We start from the raw sequence: 20,438 nt of genomic DNA, 5'->3' as shown, positions 1-20,438 counted from the left end.
TTTTATTTGGTGCAGATTTCACATTTCTATCGTCTTTTGTTGCTTTCCTGTGACCGGTCAAAAATGCACCATGACTTTACGGACACAATGTATGATATATATACTACTGACAAACGTTAAATGATTAGAAACTTGAAAGTAAGACCTGAAACCATAAAGTACCTAGAAGAAAATGTAAGGGGGTGAGCTCTCTGGCACTGGTCTTTGTGAAAGATTTTTGAACTTGACACCAAAAGCAAAGGCAGCAAAAGGAGAAAAATCAGCAAGTGGGACTACGTCACACTAGAAAAACTTCCATGGAGCAAAAGCCAACTATCAGCAACGTGAAAAGTCACCTCCTGAGTGGAAGAAAATATCTGCAAGTCAGATATCTGTTCAGGTGTTAACACCCAAACTTTATAAAGAGCTCACACAACTCAACAGCCAAAAAAGCCCCCCAACTGTCCGATTAAAAAACGGGCAGAGTATCTGCATAGATATTTTTCCAAAGAAGACATACAGATGGCCAACAGGTACATGAAAAGGTGCTTAATTATCAGGGAAGTGAAAAATCAAAGCCATAATGAAATATCACCCTGCGTCTATTAGAACGGCAATGATCGAAAGTTCAAGTGTGGGAGAGGACGTGGAGACAAGGGAGCCCCCAGGCACTGCTGTTGAGGGGGTACATTGCTGCAGCCACTATGGAAAACAATATGGAGGCTCCTCCAGAAAAATAAAAATAGAACTACCTACGAGTCTGCAACTACACGACTGGGTATTTGTTTGAAGAAAATGAAAACACTAACTCGAGAAGATATATGTACCACATGGTCATTGCAGTATTATTAGCAATAGTAGTTTCCAAGCTATGGAAGTAACCTAAGGGTCCACCGATGTCTGAATGGCTGCAGGAAATGTCATGCAATGGACTAGTATTCAGCCACACAAAAGAATGAAATCTTGCCATATGTGACAGCACAAATGGATCTTGGGGGCATTATGCTAAGTGACATAAGTCAGACAGAGGAAGACAAATTAAAAAAATCCCAAATGAGCCCATAGATGCAGAGAATAGATTGGTGTCGGCCAGAGGCAGGGGTGGGGGTCGGTGGGTGGGCATAACAGGTGAAAGGGGTCAAAAGGCGAACACTTCCAGTTGTACAATAAGTCAGTCACGGGATGTAATGTACAGCACGGTGACTGTAGTTAATAATCCCCTATTGCATATTAGAAAGTTGCTAGCAGGGTAGATCTTGGAAGTTCTCATCATAAGAAAAAAAAAAAGTTTGGCCCTGGCCGGTTGGCTCAGCGGTAGAGCGTCGGCCTAGCGTGCGGAGGACCCGGGTTCGATTCCCGGCCAGGGCACACAGGAGAAGCGCCCATTTGCTTCTCCACCCCTCCACCGCGCTTTCCTCTCTGTCTCTCTCTTCCCCTCCCGCAGCCAAGGCTCCATTGGAGCAAAGATGGCCCGGGCGCTGGGGATGGCTCCTTGGCCTCTGCCTCAGGCGCTAGAGTGGCTCTGGTCGCAATATGGCGACGCCCAGGATGGGCAGAGCATCGCCCCCTGGTGGGCAGAGCATCGCCCCTGGTGGGCGTGCCGGGTGGATCCCGGTCGGGCGCATGCGGGAGTCTGTCTGACTGTCTCTCCCCGTTTCCAGCTTCAGAAATGAAAAAAAAAAACAAAAAAAACAAGGAAAAAAGAAAAAAAAAGTTTATAATTGCCTTGTGATAGATGCTAACTAGACTTCTTGTAGCTATTGTTTTATATATAAATACTGAATCATTATATTGTACACCTACAACTAATATAATCTTGCATGTCCATTTTACCCCAGTGAATACAGTTCTCAGTGTTTGGGGGAGGGGTGCCCAGCACAGTGCTCAGTAACAGTGTCCCAGCAGTGTCCCAGCTCTTGCACGGTAGGGAGTGTGTTAGGTGCTTATTCTGTGTGACCCAGGCCAGGACTGAGTTGCAATCCCGTGTCACGTGGACACCTACCTGCAGGTTGCCCTGCTTTAGAACTAAAGCAGCAGGAATCCGAGAGTCTATGTTTGGGCTTGGGACCAGAATCTCGGGCCACAGGGTGGAAAACACCTCTTTCACTTTCCAAGGACATGCAGGTCCACTTGCTTCCATGGGCAGTGAGCATCTTCACATTCAGGGTTGTTTTTGGGTTTTTTTTGCAAATAAGCCCCCACATCACTGCAAGGAGCCATGAGCTCCTGTAATCCTGTAATGGGATCTCAAGGCCAACCAGTGAAACCAGTCCAGCCTTGGTCTGTGTGGTACCGGAGGCTGCCTTTGACTCTTTTATTCAACTAGTGGTCACTGAGTGCCTGCTACGTGTTTGGCACTAAAAATTAAAATATAGACTATGTTGGGTGGTGACACACGGTAAGGTTTAAAATGAAGGGGAGGGAGAGAGAAGGGGTAGAGAGGGAGGGAACGAGAGGGGGTTAAAGAGGAAGGGAGAGAGTAGGGGCGGGAGGAAGAGAGAGAGGGAGGGGAGGAGAGAGAGTACAAGAGAAAAAGAGAGAGAAGCAGTGGCTGTAATTTTAAGTGCAGTCCTGCGCCCTTTGGAGATACAGGCTGTTTTCCCCCAGTCGGAGAATTCAGCAGACACAACAGGACTTCCAAATGGCATTCCCATGTCTGCTGCAGCCTCTAAGTCAGGCCTCATTCAGAGTGACCTCCTGAGAGTGACATTGTTTTTTTTTTACCCCCAATCTGATGAGCCAACAAATAAACGATCTCTGAAATGCACTAGGTCTTTAGAGGGGACGAGGAAAACCTAGGCAGTGTCTAGGCCCCTGCATAGCTTGAACCTAACTTGGTGTGGGAACTAAAGATGGCACTCAGATGGTGCCCGCAGGGACAGAGTCACCGGACCGTAAAGTGTGACCAAGTTTCTGTACCCTGAAGGATGTCAGGATGCTTCAGACCTCTGAGAAAGATAGCTTTGTCCAAAGAAAAAAAGCAAGAGCAATTCTGCAATGCAGTAAAATTCCAGCAGGTGGCAACAGCTTCCTGTACATTCTCCCACACCCACTGTTGAAACAATCAGAAAGTGAAGGTTGCTGGATTTGGGAGAGAGCAACAATGTTTCTCTCCTGTCCTCCTTTCCCTCTGTAACAATTCCTCCTTAACTTACTAACTTCTCCGCTAGCAGCAGAAAGCAAGCCAGGACTCCAAATACACAGAGGTTAACCAGACCCTCCAGCACCAAGGAGTGCCAGCTAGTTGCAAATTCCATCCTGGTCTCCGCCAGCCAATGGCAGAATGATGCCTTAGCAATTTCCTCCCACCAGCACTCCATGGTTAATACCTGCAGCAGCCGGCTGTCTGAGAGAGCTGCCTCGCAGGAACAAGGGAAAACAGCATCCTGGCCAACCCAACGGCGGCGGGACTATTAGGTATGAGATAATTGTTGAGGGGAAATAGGACCGGCTCTTGCATCTTTTAATATACCTAGCCCTTATCTGTATCGATCTGCTTCTGCCGAAGAGGAAATTCAGAGTTTATCTACCTGTCTGCGCCATCAAGCGTGTTGCTGGACCTATGGGCAAATCACGGGAGGCCCACCAGGCTTCTCTCTCGTCCCCTCCCTCCCTCCCTGTCCACCCCGCCTTCCAGGTTCTCATTTCCGCACAGCCGGCCGACGAGTGATCAGCCAAGTTAATCAACTCTTGGTCTCCCATGTACGGTGCACGTGGAACAATAGCTGGTGACAGGCATTCCCAACTCGTGTAGGGAGAGTGTCCCTGATCAGAGACCCAGTGGTGCAAACCGTTCAGGAGTCAGGGAGTGGGGGCGGGGGGGGGGGGGGGGACGACACACGAGTGTCGAGGGGTCATACGCCGACATTCCAGTTAGGAAGACCACGTGACCAAGCAGTTCTGAGAGCTCCATGATGGGCTAGCCTGGTGCCCGCCAGGGCAGGACGGGGCGGGGCAGAGCGGGGCAGGGCAGGGCGGGGCGGGGTGGGCGCACGGCGGGGTGGGGCAGAGCGGGGCGGGGCGGGGCAGGGCGGGGCAGAGCGGGGCAGGGCAGGGCGGGGCAGGGCGGGGTGGGCGCACGGCGGGGTGGGGCAGAGCGGGGCGGGGCGGGGCAGAGCGGGGCGGGGCAGGGCAGGGCGGGGCAGAGCGGGGCAGGGCAGGGCGGGGCGGGGCAGAGCGGGGCAGGGCAGGGCGGGGCGGGGCACGGGTTCTCGGGAAGTGATAGTTTACAAATCTACTTACTCATAGAACGTCGTCCATCCGGTTTCATCGCTCTTGGTGGCGAGGAGGCCGGTGTTGCCATCGTAGGTCATGAGGCCCAGCTCCAGGTTCTGCGAGGACACGACCTTGAGGCCGCCGCCGGTGCCCACCGTGAGGGTGATGATCTGGTTGTCGGGCAGGAGCAGGTGCCGGGGGACGCCGCCGCCGTCGCGCCGGATCTTCAGCGAGTTCCCGCTGTTGTCGATCAGCTCGGTGACATGGTTGTCCGCGCCGTAGGTGAAGTTGTACAGGTACTCCCCCGTGACCAGGCTCACCGTGGACTGGTGGATGCCGTCGGCGTTGAAGACGTACAGCTCCTGCTCCCCGGGCGAGGCGGCCTCGTACTGGTTGAAGGCGTTCAGGACGGGCTTGTTCTTGCTGACGGCCCGGATCCGGATGTTCCCGAGGTCCGCGATGTAGATGGTGCCGTCCGGAGCCACGGCCAGGGAGGACGGCGAGTTCAGGATGGCGTCCGTGGCGTAGGCGTCGTCCCCCGAGTAGCAGTTGCAGTTGACGTCGTTCTTGCAGTCGCAGTCCGAGGCCGCCCCCGCCAGCAGGCAGATCTCCCCGTTGGTGGTGACCTGGCGCAGGCGGCTGATCTTCTTTTCGTCCGTCTCGGTGATGTAGAGGACCCCGGTGTGCGAGATGGCGATGGCGCTGGCCGACTCCAGGGCGGAGTGGATGGCCAGCTTGCTCAGCGAGTAGTCGATGCCGGGGACCTGGCAGTGCATGGGGCGCCCCGCGATGATGCTCACTTGGTGGTTCTCGGTGATGCGCAGGATGACGTTGTTTTCTAGGACGTACAGGGAGTTGTCCATGGGGTTCACGGCCAGGTCCGTCGGCCACTCCAGACGAACCTGCGGGTGACACGGCGTCCCATTAAAGAACAGCGGCTGCGGCCTGACCTGTGGTGGCGCAGTGGGTAAAGCGTCGACCTAGAAATGCTGAGGTCGCCGGTTCAAAACCCTGGGCTTGCCTGGTCAAGGCACATATGGGAGTTGATGCTTCCAGCTCCTCCCCCCTTCTCTCTCTCTGTCTCTCTCTCCTCTCTCTCCCTCTCTCTCCTCTCTAAAAATGAATTTAAAAAAAAAATTAAAAAAAAAAAAAAAAAAGAACAGCAGCTGGCGTGCCCAGTGTTTCACTGTGGAGGCACGTGGGTGGGTGTCACGCAGCTGGGGAAACAAGGGCATTTCAACTAACGCACTGTCTGGAGACGCGCCCGCTGTCAAAGCACCTGCCCGTTGCCCGTGCTGACTACGCCTCAAGGAGAAGAGGGGACTATGGCAAAGAGAGCTCCTATTTCTGTATCCTCAGAGCAGGCCGCCAGCTCCCCCCAGGACGCTCCTGTCGGCCCCCAGGGGGCTGGGCCAGAGTCGGAGTCAGCATGTGCGGCTGTACAGGGAGCCCGCTGCCCCAGGGGCTGATGGGGGCCAGCCCACACCCTGCTTACATGCGCCTGGGGAGACTAGGTTCATTTTAAGAAGACCCCTTTATCTGATTCACAGAAAGAAGCCACGAAGTTTGGAATGTGGTCCTGACTCAAGGGCAGCCCATGCCCAGGCTGGCCGGCAGATTACAACTCAAGGGTTTGCCTGGACAAAACATATTCCTTGTCCGCAGAATCTGAAATGAAAAATCTTGGTAGAAAGTGGTCAGTTTGTTGGAGAATTTGAGCTGAAATCAATGAGGTTGGTCAAGGGTTGAAAAGGCCCTCATAGGAAGGGTAAACATATATTCCAGGGTCTTTTCAACCCATATAACAAAGTCCAGTTTCTCACGCTGCACAGTTGCACGAGCCTGTGATCTCTGCTACAGGGAGAAACTGGACGAGAGGACTATCACTTGGGGGGATAGTGTAGAGGGCTCTGCTCCAGTTTTTACTGCACAAAATAAAGGTTTATATAGTGCGGATGCAATCGTTTCAGGTGAACAGGGAGGTTCTGATTGACGTAGAGCACAGCACAGGGCAGTCTCAAACCTGCAATGATGATGGGGAAGAGAGGTAATTACACAGTAACTCCTACCCTGTAATCTGCACGGCTGGAGTGTGTCCCCCGCCACTTCCCTGGGCAGACCTTCTCTCTCTGTCATTCCTACCTGGCGTTTCCCAGTCCTTCTTGCTGTCTAGTTCCTCTCAAGCCATCTGCAAGCGAACCTGTGATCCCTAGCTAGAGCTCTCCCTTCCCACGTCACTCGAACAGGTTGCTGGTGAGAACTTCAGGCCAAGAACCAGGTGTGGCTTAATGATGAAAAATGAGAAAGAGAGAGAGAGAGAGAGTCCCACCTGGGCCACATCCATGCTGGAGTCACAGCTCAGTGGCCGGACGGCAGTGAGGTCATTGGAGCCCAGCAGAGTAGAGATGATTCCGTTCTGGTCGACCTTCCGGATCATGGTGGCATCGACGAAGTACATGAGGCCATTCTTGTCCACTGCAATACCTGAGTGAGACAAACAGTGGGCGTGCGTCTCTTGGCAGGGAGCAGAGCTTGCGGGGTGGAGGTGGGGATGCCCTGCCGGGTACTACTTCTTTGGACCTTACTGAGTGGATCATTACACTCAGAGCAGTGGTTCTGAACCCCCTCCGGTGACCCCCCTTCTCGTGAGCACTGTGCCAAGATCTGCATAATTCCTGGGGTGCTGGCTGGATCACCACCCCACTGAAGAACAAGCCCTCGGGCTGCCAATGAACCAAGGCGGCCAGGGAACGAACGGGGAAATAACTTTGCATCTGCTCCTTTTTTTAGGAAAAGAAGTTATTTATTCCCCAAGTTCACTGCTTGAAAAATTATTGGTGGTAAATTACTTGAATACCCTTCACAGCTGATTGCAACAACGAGGTTGAGAAATAATGATTCTTGCAGCCACACACTGCCAATTCAGACTATCCTCCAGGAAGCACTCCCAATGAAGCCTGGACCCCACCTAGCACATCAGTGCCCTGGGGGAAGGCAGGTCCTAGCTCTCCCTCGGGAAGGCACCGACAGAAGCTTCTATTTCTTCTGCATCATCATCCCCATGCCCAAACCCAAGGTTCCTTACCGGCCGCTTTCATGGTAGCCAAAAACGCTAACAAAAATCGGACCTTCAAACGATTGATCCTTAAACTTAAACATCTCTAGTCCTTTTCAAAGAGAGACCCATCGGTCCCAAGAGCCCTTCCCATCAGTCCCAGGCCCTTGGAAATGATACCCATTCTTACTGGGCATTTCCAAAATGTCAGGCAGGCACTGTGCTTTAGACCTGCTGTGCACTATTGTCTAACACGCGCATTCGGGAGAGGTTGGAGGCCACCCGCTGAGCTCTGTTCTGTCTCCAGCCCACTCCAGCTGGTCCTCTAGTGCCTGGAGCTAACATTTCCTTCCGACTCTATGACTGACCGCAGTCAGGAATCTTCAGGAACAATCCATCCCACTTCCCACTTAGCAAAGGTGGGTGATGAAGTTTACTTCAAATAAATACATAAGTTTACTTTGTTTTTTTTTTTAATGCTCACCCACACAGCAAAGAGCAATCTGTCAGAGGTAAATCATTCTAGGGAAGCGTGAGTAGGAGTGCCTGGGCTCAGAGGCGTTCCAATAAGAACAAAGCCCAGGCGGTGGCCAGCTCTCCCTGGGGCTGGGCTGTCTTCCTTTGCGGGCTTTACCTCGAGGGCTCATGAGGGTCGCATCCACCGCCTTCCCTCCGTCCCCGCAGCGGGCTTCATCAAAGGGCAAGCATTGTTCTCCGGTCCCGGCCATGACTTCCGAGTTCCCGGCCAGGTCTTTAGCTCCGCTCAGGGACTTGACTCGGTAGATTCGCCGACTGTTGGTGTCAGACACGTAGAGAGAGCCAGACACGGGGTCTACCGCCAAGTAGTACTTGTGTGCCGGGTTGTTGCTTTAGTAGGAGAAGCACAGAGAGAGATGGGAAGGGGGTTAGGCAGCTGGCCTCCCGGATCGAAGAGATGACAACAGTCCTAACGAGACTCTTAGGCATCCCTAATGTCTTTCCACTTTAGTGAACTGGAAAGAATCTAACTTAACAGGGTGTGCTAACATCTCACAGATTTTTTTGCTGCTTCTAATTGGACTTAAACGTCTCACGCTATCAAGAGAATTCATGGCTTCCCATCCTGCTAGAGTACCGTTGCTTCACTGAGCAGGTGCGAAGGATCCCACTCGGGTCCTGCTTTTGAGTTTGTATTTTGTGGGTCTACCACATTCTCAAGGGGATCGACGGACACTTCCATGAGATGATGTTCTCTTCTTAATCTGTGCTTCCTCGGTGCCTCCCAGGTACTAGGTCATGAATCCTGGGGCCACCTGGACTTTTCCTGACTTTTGGGATGGGAGACTCCCCAGGGCTGTCCCCAGTCCTCAGCCCCCCCATCTTCCCTACCATTCCTCACTGTGGCTACAAACCAGTTGCATTTCGTGTGAAGAAACTCAACGTCTTTCTGACGCCCTGTCCAGAATCTGAATTACTGGGGTTGGAGATATAGTTTTTACATCTTGAGTAACAGTGAGCTCACAGGCATGGACCGAGATGACCTGGGTCCCTACGCCACAGCAGGAGACAAATACCTAAGGGTGTGACATGTGTTAGGAAGACATGAAGCCTCAGAGACTAGTCCTCCGTCCCTGCTTGTGTCTAGGTGTCCTGTGTGTGGCTGACCAGGGCAGAAGATCTGTAGACAGGGCTCTCAGGAGTAAGACACAGAAAACTCTCAACTCAACTCTGCCCCAGCCGGCGACCTCAGGTACGTCTTTTGGCTCCATTGGGTCCTGCATTCTTTGTCATGAAGACCTATCAGATCAGACCAGCGGTTCTCAACCTGTGGGTTGCGACCCCGGCGGGGTCGCCTAAAGCCATCGGAAAATACATAATGCATATCAGGTATTTACATTCCGAATCATAACTGTAGCAAAATTAACAGTTATGAAGTAGCCACCAAAATTATTTTTTGGTTTTGGGGGTCACCGCAACATGAGGAACTGTATTGCGGGGTCACCGCATTAGAACTAGGTTGAGAACCGCTGGATCAGACCATCACTCACATCCCTTTTGCTCAAACCCTACAGCTTCTCCCCTTTGCACTGTCTGCCACGGGTGGAGGTTGAGGCCAGAATGGGTCTCCTGCCTTTCACCTATTGGTTATTACAGCCACTGCCTCTAGGATGCGAGCGGAGACTGCTTCTCCGCCTTGCTGCGCTGCGGCCGGTCAGTGTAGGCGCCTTATGCTTAAAATGAACACACACTTTCTTTTTTTTCCTAAGTGATTTTTCAACTGTAGTTTGAAATTACGGGAGGGGCTGGGAGAGGTGAAGGGGAGGTGAAGGCGACGACAGCGTTGGAGGCATTTGTCCTGTAGACGTGAGCTGGCAAATGACTAATTAAAACACCACCATTTGGGTTCTTCCCCCGATTGAAGGGAGAAAAGCGCGAGGAGGCTATTTTTAGGAACAATCTGTGCATCGAGGCCATCGTTAATTCCAGCTTCTCCTCAGGTTGCTATTAAGACACATACTTGAACTAGAAGTCAAGGTCTTTCTACACTTCCAGCCTCCATAACTATTTTGAAAGAGAAGGCTACATAAAGTCCTTTCTTTTCCTTCCTTCCTTCCTTCCTTCCTTCCTTCCTTCCTTCCTTCCTTCCTTCCTTCCTTCCTTCCTTCCTCCCTCCCTCCCTCCCTCCCTCCCTCCCTCCCCTTTTTTATTTTTTGGCTATTCAGTCTTTAGAGAATATCCATATATACAAAACAAATTAGGGCAGAAAGGGAAGAATTCATGCCATTTTAATCAGACGCCGCGCTTGGCTACTGAATGAACGGCAGCGGAAGGATCTGGGTAATGCAGCCCTCTGCCCGCCTATGAGCAAGGTAACCGATTCTGGGCTTTGTGGGGTGCCTGATTCAAGGGGGCTTTTCAAACTCTCTGGCGGTGAGCAGACAGGCGAGGGTGTGGGGGGGTCAATTCTTGTGGGGGTCCCAATATTCTCACTCATTCCAACCAAGATTCTTGCAGAGGAGCTCGGACAGATGGGACAGCCACGCTTCCACTTCTGGGGCTACGGCGGAGGGCAACCGGGGCGAGTCAGTTTGAAGGGAGGGCTGTTCCTCCAGGGCACTGCTGCTGCTTTTTTTAAAAAAAATTTGACCTAATTGGGGTGCCTCTAACTAGCCAATTTGGGGGTGCCTGAGAAGAAGGAGGCAGGGGTCCACGATTGCCCGGCTCTCCCACGGACTAGGAAGACCTCGCACAGCTTGACTCCACCCTGTGTCAGATTCCCACCCGAGGCCATGAAGCCTCTTCCATCTTTCATTTTGAGAGGTATCCCCTCCAGGATTAAAATGTATTGCTTTGTTTTTTCTCATCTTCCAAGTAAAAGTAAGGCCATTTTTCCTTTCCAAAAGCTCATGTTACATCCACTGCAGTGCCCCCCTGGGGCAACCTGGAGCTGCCCTCACTTTGTGAAGAGAAGCTCCCCAGAGCTGCAGGCCCACCTATGTGTGTTGCTCATTGTATAGGTGAATGGTACCAGTATGGTGTTAAATGATAACCTTGGAGCAATTGAGTGACAAAGGCAATTTTGACAAAAAGGACTTGGTCTACACCCTTCACACTACTTAAAAAGAGATTGAACTCCCATGAAAATCCCCAAATGCATCTAACTGTTGGATTCATTCTGATCAGCAGATTGGCAATTAACTTTTTGTTTTTCTTAAATGACCATATATATCCAGGGGAAAGAAAAAAATCATTAATGAGTTGAAAATGAGTTTTTGACCTGTTTCCAGTTCATTAAAGCTTTTGTGAACCCAGTCCAGCGTTTACAAAAGCCAGAAGTTTGCCTCAGCCGTTTAGCCCAATTACAGGCCGCGCCAAGCAGTCGGCGGAAAAGTTCGCTGAGGGTTCATTATCTTGCTTTTGCATCTCCCGGAAATTCTAATTACCGTCAGCTTATTTGGTTGCTTTTTTGACTGCATTTCATAATTGCTAAAGCTTATCAGATCCCCAACACACAATCAGCACATAAAAAGTTACTATATTTGGTACATAAAAATATACAACATTAACAAGAAACACGAAATCAACAACAACAACAACAAAAAAAACCCCACGCAAACACCAGGCAGCAAACGAACCGTATCAAATTAGACAGGAAAGAGTTTTTCATCTTACCTATGTTTAAACTCTTTATTTCTTTATTAGAAAGAAAACAGAAGGGAAAAAGAACACAGTTAGCAGAAGAACTGGATGATAAAGCAAGCACACATCACATTTCTGTTTCTTGTATCAAGCCCCCCCCCCCCGCCGCCCCCCCCTAAAGGCCGTCTTTTTCTTTTCTCTTTCTTTCCCCCTTCTAGCTGACAGCTCCTGGCTCAGCTGCCTGGAAAGCGGCCCTGATTTGGGATCCCTTCTGGCCACAGGAAAATCTAGGCCAGAAATGCTTGAATTCCTGGGCCGGCCGTGTGGCTAGCTAGCACACAGGTGGCAACAGGTGAAACAGGTCTTCCGGCTAATGAAGGATGGCAGGCAGGTTACCTCCTGAAAGCCCACACCTACTGCCGGGAGGACGGGAGGAGGAGGGTTCTGAAGCCAGATGCAAGCTCCACTGTCAAGGGTGCTGTGACTCATTTGTAACATCTGTCTCAGGTGTGTGTGTGTGTGTGTGTGTGTGTGTGTGTGCTGTGACTCATTTGTAACATCTGTCCCAGGTGTGTGTGTGTGTGTGTGTGTGTGTGTGTGTGTGTGTGTGTGTGTGTATGGGGGGGATCTTGGTGCCACCTGAGCCACCTACTTGCCACCAGTCCATGACAGGGTCGAGTCAGTACCACCCGGGAGAAAGCGCCTGCCCACAGCCAGCTGCAGTTTGGCGAAGACTCTGTTAGACCCTGAGAGCCTCAGCCACTTCCTCTGCGTGCTCTGGGCCACCTTCCCTCTGCCCATCCACTCGCGTGTGTGGGACCCCAAGTGTGTGTTCTTATGACATGAAACCCAGGGGTCATAACAGCCTATTGTCATCAGAACCCAAGACCATTCCTTTCTGGAAAACTAGGAAAAGTTTTGCTGATTTATTTCTTCCTCTTTTTTTTTTTTTTTTTCTTTTTCATTTTTCTGAAGCTGGAAACAGGGAGAGACAGTCAGACAGACTCCCGCATGCGCCCGACCGGGATCCACCCGGCACACCCACCAGGGGCGGTGCTCTGCCCCCCAGGGGGCGATGCTCTGCCCATCCTGGGCGTCGCCATATTGCGACCAGAGCCACTCTAGCGCCTGAGGCAGAGGCCACAGAGCCATGCCCAGCGCCCGGGCCATCTTTGCTCCAATGGAGCCTTGGCTGCGGGAGGGGAAGAGAGAGACAGAGAGGAAAGCGTGGTGGAGGGGTGGAGAAGCAAATGGGCGCTTCTCCTATGTGCCCTGGCCGGGAATCGAACCCGGGTCCTCCGCACGCTAGGCCGACGCTCTACCGCTGAGCCAACCGGCCAGGGCTTATTTCTTCCTCTTAAGAACACACATACATGGCGATTTCAACAGGAAAGTGGCGGAACGTTCACCGCACTGGCGGGAAATGAAGGGAGATGCGAAGCCTGCAGGAAGAGAGGACCATTCCCTGGGCCTGGGGCTCCTGACTAGGTCAGTAGGTGGAGGGGGCCCTGACTCCTCTTTCGCTTCCGGCTGCAGAAGGAGACTTCAGGGAACGAATAAAGAGGTTTAATGCTCTGATTCCTGCTTAGGTGCAGCTCTGGCCTCTGCTGGGGGCCATCATTAGTGGTGGGTTTGCACAGGGATTACATTTTTATATTTTATTCCAACGTGTCAGTTTGTGCAAAAAAAAAAAAAAAAAAAAAAAAAGTTAATTAAATGACGCTGATAACTCCTGAGCTCTGACTGACATGGTGCAATTTAAGATTCATTCCGCAAAGCCTGGTGTGTCAGGGCGGCAGCCGGGAATTCTCGGGTCTATTTTATATTGCTTAATGAAAGTGAAATGTTATCTGCTACCAGTGGTAGTCATATTTGGCTCTTAATTATTGCGATATCAATTCCACTTTTTTTTTTTTTAAGTCAAGATTTTGTAGAAAGACTGGATGGGATTTGGGTCTGCAGACCTGACCTACTTCTTGCCTAAGAACATCTGCTTTACGTTGATTAATATAATATCTATGTTGGGGGAAAGAGAAGGACAGGGGTGGGAGACCAAGTCACGGAGGGTGCAGAGCCTGAATATCCTATGGACATGAGATTTGGAGAAAGACTGAGGTCACTGCTATTCTAGCCCAAGGCCATTAGCAGGGTGGGTGCCTCGCGGGCAACAAACCAAAATAACAGCCCCATTGACATTGAGTCGGTCTATGTAGATAATAAGCACTTGTGCTCTACTTTCAAGGGACAGGCCTAGGACTTGTGGCCGTGGCCTCAATAACACTTCGAGGAAATATACTTTGAGGAAAAAGTGGTGCCTCAGATTCAAGAACTGAGGTGGATTAGCTCTGCACCCTGTGGAGTCTCAATGACTCCTCTGCGAAACCTCTAGGGTCTCTCCACGCTGTATCAGCCTGCCTTGCTGAGGGCTCATCGGGCTGTCTTGTGATTCACGTGTGTGTGCTTGTCATTGTTGCGAATGGACGGAAGTAAATACGGACGTGGCTTACTCCATACCCTGATTTTCAGTCGAGAGCCCTGGTGAGGGTCAGGCTGGGCAAATGGATTCTTGAGTGACGGAAGGCAGGAATACAGCTGGGCAGACAATGCCTGGGACTGGTTCCAAGCCCCAACGTTCCTCTACTCAGAATCACAAAGCTGCAATCAGCTATCGTCTCTTTTCACTCCAACTCCCTCTGTGCTACCGAAGAGGGTGGAGCTGGAATGGCCACATTTTTTTTTTTTGGTTTTCTTTTGTTTTAGTTCTAACTAAACAAAAGTGAGTGGGGATACATTTAATTTAGCTTTAGGGGGACGTGTTTATGTGGATCCTACATACTTCTTGCATTGTTTTGTGAGATTATTGCTAGAAATTCTGGGTAGGAACTGCTTTCAGGCATGTTCCTGCCCCACCTGCCCTATGCTCTGACCCCTTCATCATTACAGTTAGTACAATGCCCAGTGTAGATGCTGTATGTGTGTCACCATTACCAGGACAGCAATGACAAACTGGTTAATGAGCGTCAGTTCAAAAAAGTATCTAGATTATTCACTGCACAAGAAAACCTGGACTGCCCAGAAATACTATGAAAAAAGCTTGAAGTTTTCCCAACGCTTACAATTCTAACAATTTTCACAACATGACCAATAATCAATGGCGAACATGATAGAAAATTTTCTCATTTATCAATTACCTGAAGCAAATTTTGACCAGCTATACTGAAGGAAAGACTGAATCCCTCCCTATCCATTTTTCTTATAAATAATATCACAAAATCATTTTCATATTAAAAGACGATCAGAGAGGATACAGCCAAAAAAAAGTGCAAGAAAATAAGGGTCAAGGAAGTGTAATAGTAGTTAATTAATAAAAATTTAAGGCCTGACCAGGCAGTGACTCAGAGGATAGAGTGTCAGACTGGGATGCAGAGGACCCAGGTTCAAGACCCCAAGGTCGCCAGCTTGAGCGTGGGCTCATTTGGTTTGAGCAAAGCTCACCAGCTTAGACCCAAAGTCGCTGGCTTAAGCAAGGGGTCACTCGGTCTGCTGAAGGCCCGCGGTCAAGGCACACATGAGAAAGCAATCAATGAACAACTAAGGTGTCGCAATGCGCAATGAGAAACTAATGATTGATGCTTCTCATCTCTCCATTCCTGTCTGTCTGTCCCTGTCTATCCCTCTCTCTGACTCTCTCTCTCTGTCTCTGTAAAAAAATAAATTAAAAAAAATTTTTTTAGGTCATTTGTCTGGATTTTGTGATGTTTGCAGTAATTGTCAGATTTTCAAAATCTGTAGTTGTTTTGGTTTCTTTTCTCATCCTAAATAATTTCAGTTTCATTCTGATATTGCATCAGATTCAGGCCCCTTGAAACCTAGACTCGTCTTTGGTAAAAGACCTTCGAACACAGTGCCAAGAATGATCCGAAATTTTAAAGGGCTATTGTGATCGCTCTTCCAGATGGATGCTGTGTTTGTTACCTTTGGTCTCTTGACCTTTGTGTTTATCCCCTGACGATAACAGGGAAAGTACCGGCTCTCTAACTAGACTATTCCTCCTTAACATTCTATGTTGGGTCTGTCCTGGTTGAAACTCTCAGGCAAAGCTTATCTTTGCCTGGTGAAGTGAAGCTCAGGTCCAATTTCTGCCGCCCTTGCCCTCCTTCCTAGGCTCCCATGGTCTCCTGTCTCCTCCCTCTTCAGCATCAGCACCCACAGGCCGGACAGCTCCCTCCCGGGGAGCGCTCCCCGCCCTTTGCCATCATGCCATTGACCCACCCCAACGGCACCCCCAGAATCTCAGCACGGGCAAGTGTTGTAGCTGAAAAAAATGATCAAATATTATAATAAACTTGATATTTGGGAAATAAAAAATATTGGAATTTCAGAAGTTACAGAAAGGGTGGGATTCTTCTGTTTACCAAGGGGACCAAGTCCAGAAAAGGCAGAGGGGCACCGTTTTCACCCCTTATCAGTTCCTGCCTCCGATTGGGGTCCAGTTCCTAAGAAAGTCTCATCCTGGGGAGAAAGGAAAGACTTTTCTGCGATAGAAGTTCACCCTAAGACGTCCGTGACTGAAACACCTTTATTCCGCTCCCCCTAGGGCGTAGGTTTCCCAAGGGTCACCTGGAAAGGGTGACCGTTATGAGCAGAGAAACGGGCCACAGAAGGTGATGTCCGGCCGCTGGGGGAAGAGAGTGTGGAACGTGTCTTGAACGCGGGTGTCATCGGATCCTACCTAAGAAGAAGGTGTTTTTTTTCTAGAATAAGAAGCTTTTCAAGTGTGTAGAGCTCGGCCCCCGCATGTCTCAGAGAGTCACAGGACAGGACGGGAACAGTGCCCCCAAACCATGGGGCCATCTACGGACAATTCCGACTCAGGGGCTCGGCTCTGGGGTGGGCGCGGGGGACAGGGACGGGCACCGCCTGCCAGAGCGGGATCGCTCAGCTGCCAACTGACAATGGAGAAGAGACACAAGCAGGACACAGGTCTCTCCCTCCCTCCTCCCTCCCTCCCTCTGCCGGTTACTGTTCTGAAGAGCGGGGACTGACAGGCCTTTGTCTTCAGGTACGTAAGTGGGAAGAAAAGAAGAATCCACCCCATGTTCCTATAAAAGCTTACGTTCTAATCGTCTCTGGGTACCTGGACGGTGAAAGCGAGAACACGTCCAGAGGCGGTTAGAAAAGAAAACGAAAGGGAACACCACAGAAAACACCACACAGCTGTGGAGGGAAACTGAGGTTCCATCCTCCCCTGCTGTGTCAGTGTCACCATGGGGGTGTGGCGTGATGCTCTCTGGGAGGGCCCCTCGCTGGGACCACTGCTTTTGCGGCCTCTACAACTTGAGGGACATGGAACCAAGTCCCAACCCCAGCCAGAGAGAGGACAGCGCTCCATGTCTCCTTCAGCCCCAGCTCTGGGTCGGAAGCTGCTTGTGTGGACCAGACAGTCCGCACGGCATCAAGGGGCCGAGGCACCAAAGTGGCTGCTCCGTGGGAGTTCACACATGAGGGCCTTCGGGGCTTCCACAGAAATAACTAAAAAATGAGGCAGTACCCACTGTCAACTCGGGTGGGAAATTAGAGGTAAGTGGCCCCGACGAGGGTGAGAGCTATTTCTGCTTCAAGGAAGAGGGGCCTTCACACTGAGCCTTAGAGATGGTCACAAAGAGGCAGAGAGGGGAGAAGGTGCTTTAAGCAGACTGCACCGCCCGGGTGTCAAGGTCGGGAGGCGGGGGGTGCAGCTGGCCGGGATGGATTCAGCTCCGAGCCGGAACCGCAGTGCCAGAGAAGACGGAGAGGGTGGCAAAAGCCAGATCAAAACATGTGACCCTCATGGGAAAGCACGATGTTGCCTCTGCCCCCTCCTGCCTCCTCCCACGGCTCTCCACTGCCCACGGGATGCCTGAGCAGCAGGTGACTCCCTTGGGACAAACGAGGACACACACACTTCTTGGGAAGGAGGCCTCCTTGGGGAGCTCTGGGAGAAAGTGGTTTGTCTGGTTGTTAATTTGGTGGCTTGAGGATCAACCCGCCTTTTCCATTTTCCTTCCTTCTCTCTCTCTCGTTCATTTTTATTTTTTGGTTATGACACCTTGTTACAGGACCTCCTCTTTGTCCTTCTGTGATGGTTGATTGTTGGCTCTAATAGAACACAGCTCGATTTGCCTTTACTTGCCTGTATTACCGTCAAATGGATGCTCTAGGAGCCTGGGTCGCACCCCCTCCGGTCCCAGCCCCGGTGTGGCTCACTGCCATGCCCAGTAAATGCCCACGGCCATGCTGAGGTTGCAACCTTTGTGGGGTGGAGCTGCGGTTTCCCTCCTTGCTTGGTGCCCCTCCCTGGGCCTGGCACAGTCTCGGCAGCACCGGCTGGGGCTCAGATCACTGATTTCTCTCCCAGAAGGGGTCTCACAGGAACTAACATGCCAGTGCCACCTGCGACTTCGTCTGAGTCCCGCACCTGGTAGCCACGGCTGCTTCAGAAGGGACCGCCATCCACTCAGTTGCCCAAGTGCAAATCCTGGGCAGCACCCTCAGTTCTTCTCTCTTTGTTCCTCATGCCTTACACCAACCAGATCAACCAACAACTCCCATCAGATTTATCTCGAAAACATACCCTGACTGGAACACATCCCCTGATCGCCCTGGCAACCATCCTCGTCCACAGCACCATCTCACAAATCCTGGACAACTACAGCCTCCACTCTGACACTCCATGCTCCACACAGTAGCCAAATCATTAAAAAATGCAAATCTGGTCACGTTGACTCTACCCTACTTTCTACTTCAACCTCCAACGCCTGTCTATTGCAATAAAAATACAATTCACCCTTGTCAGCGTGATCAATAAGACCCTGAAGCATTGGTACCCTACCTTGCTCTCTGACCTCCTCTCAGACACAGAAGTCTCCCCTGAGCTCACCACTCTTCCACCATATTGGACTTCTATCAACCCATCAAATAAACCAGGTTAACTGCTGATATAAGGGCTTTTGTACAACTTCTATCTGCCTGGAATACTTTTCCCCAGATTTTCACACGGTTGACCTTATCACTCAGGACCAATCTCAAACGCCTGGTTTTTCTGACCACCTTAGCTCTGTAACTTCCTCATCCCTCCTGTGCCCCCACCATGTTCTTTATCTCTTATCCTGTTCGATTGCCTTAAAGTATTTAACGCTACTTGAAATTATTTTCTATTTGTCCACAGGATTTGAAGTTCCGTATCAGACCACAAACGCAACGCCTAGGACTTTGTCTGTCACGCCCCCTTCCTGTCCCTTGGCACAGTAGACATTTACCAAGTATTTGTTGAATACATTTTCTTCCTTATTTATAGACTTCATCTCTCTCTCTCTCTACTTACAGATCCTTCTCTAGGTTTGACGGCCAGGAGGCAGCTTTCCTGGGGAGAGAGTTGCCAAGACACTGTGTCCAGCATAGAGCAGTCAGGACGTCAGACGTAGTGGCAAGCAGTGACTCTACCAAGGGGGGGCAGATGTTCCCTAGCACGGTCTGTTCTCAACAGGTCTAAGTCACATCCTGGTGAAAGTGCAAAGATCCAGAGAATTTACAGAAAGGCAGCACACAGAGCTGCTCAGTACAGACATGCAGACTAGTCAATAAACATGAGTGGTTCTCACACTTGATATGCATCAGAATATCCTACAGAGCTTGTCAGAGACTAAGGATGCCTGGGCCTTTCTCTGGCCTTCCCGGATCGGTGCCTCTGGAGCTGGGTTCCGGGAAGCCGCAGTTTTAAAGAAGCGCCACTTCAGAAACCACGGAAATGGACCGGCAGCTTCATGTAGGAGCTCGTTAACTGTTTGGAATACCTTTAGATTCACGTGTGGAGGTTCTAGGACATACAGCTACCAGGTCCCCCTTCAAGAACTGTAACTGAAAGCGCCCAGCCTTGTTTGTAAGTCAGCGTGGACGAGTGTACCTAGCACATGTGTGGTGTTTTAGAGACACACAAAGCATTTCCCCAAATCCTAACTGGATTCTGGTCCTCGGTCTCCAACCTCGGCCCATCACAGGGAATAGCTATTCTATCCTGACGTCTGTCCAGACGTGGCCACCGTTCACCCAGGGAGGCCGTGCGGCGGCGGCAGCAGTGGGGCCCGAGGTGGGGTTCTGTGTGGCCGCTTACCGTAACTCCAAGATGCTGGTCACGTTGCGAGAGGGGTAGATGCGCCGGATGTAGTTGAAGTCGCCGACGAAGAGGCTCCCGTCGGTCCCGACGGCCAGGGCGACGGGGGCCAGCAGCTTGTTGCCCTCGGCCAGGCCGTTGCAGCTGGGGCAGGAGATGCTCCTACGGCGGCCGTTGCCCATGATGCTGGTGATGATGGCGGGCTGCTGGGTCAGGAACTGGTTCTCCCCCGTGCCCTTGTGCAGGATGCCTGCGGGCAGGACGTGGGGGCGGTCACTGCGGCCCCGAGGGGGACGCGCTCCTGCCGGCCTGCTGCGGGGGAGGGGCGGGGACTCCGATCCGGGGGAGGTCCCCAGTTTCCTCCCGATGATGCCGAGAGAGCTGTCGCGGGGGGGGGGGACCCCACGGGACGGCAGGAGGTCGGGTAATGTTTGTAGAAGTAACCGAAGGAGCGTCGCGAGGGACACGACGCGGACAGTCTCGGAAAATCCAGCCCACCCTTCGGTGACATTTGAAAAACTTAAGGTGGGAAAACCCACGAGTATCTGGGCATTTGATGAAAACAGGGCCGAGAGGAGGGGGAGAGGCTACCTATTAAATGTCAAGGCCGGGAGGAGTTTCCGGAGGGGAGGGGCGACGGGGCCGCGTCTAAGAAGGGCAGTGTGTCACGTACCGCTCTTCACGTTGAGGATGTGATGTTTGTCCAGGGACCAGCCGCCGAGGTTGGAAGGGTCCAGCTCAAAGCCCTGCAGGAGGGCTGTCCGTTTCTCCCACAGGATGAGGCTGGGGCAGGTCTCGTACTCAAAGCCGACAGACACTGGAGGACAAGAGGGGGTGGGGGGGGGCGGGGCGTCAGGCCGGAGCCCGCGCGGTCACTCCCCGGCTCTCGGCAGGACCTGGAGACCGCCCCTGCGATTCCCT

General features: G+C 51.5%; 1 protein-coding gene across 3 annotated transcripts in view; it reads right to left on the bottom strand.

The window, feature by feature from the left end:
- TENM2 (teneurin transmembrane protein 2) overlaps positions 1 to 20,438 on the bottom strand; it is a 1,124,432-nt gene that overhangs the window by 38,470 nt on the left and 1,065,524 nt on the right. For 2 of the 3 annotated variants that reach the window (XM_066344467.1, XM_066344469.1), the window contains 6 exons: positions 20,191 to 20,334; positions 19,518 to 19,767; positions 11,402 to 11,422; positions 7,884 to 8,116; positions 6,524 to 6,678; positions 4,222 to 5,096 (listed from right to left, as the gene is read on the bottom strand). In XM_066344467.1, coding sequence (XP_066200564.1) covers positions 4,222 to 5,096; positions 6,524 to 6,678; positions 7,884 to 8,116; positions 11,402 to 11,422; positions 19,518 to 19,767; positions 20,191 to 20,334 — 1,678 coding nt within the window. The remainder of the gene's footprint in view (positions 1 to 4,221; positions 5,097 to 6,523; positions 6,679 to 7,883; positions 8,117 to 11,401; positions 11,423 to 19,517; positions 19,768 to 20,190; positions 20,335 to 20,438) is intronic. The other variant, XM_066344468.1, reaches the window with a different exon arrangement.

This window comes from Saccopteryx leptura, chromosome 6, assembly GCF_036850995.1.
Source record: "Saccopteryx leptura isolate mSacLep1 chromosome 6, mSacLep1_pri_phased_curated, whole genome shotgun sequence".
Lineage (NCBI taxonomy): Eukaryota > Metazoa > Chordata > Mammalia > Chiroptera > Emballonuridae > Saccopteryx > Saccopteryx leptura.
This window is presented reverse-complemented; position numbering and strand designations above follow the sequence as displayed.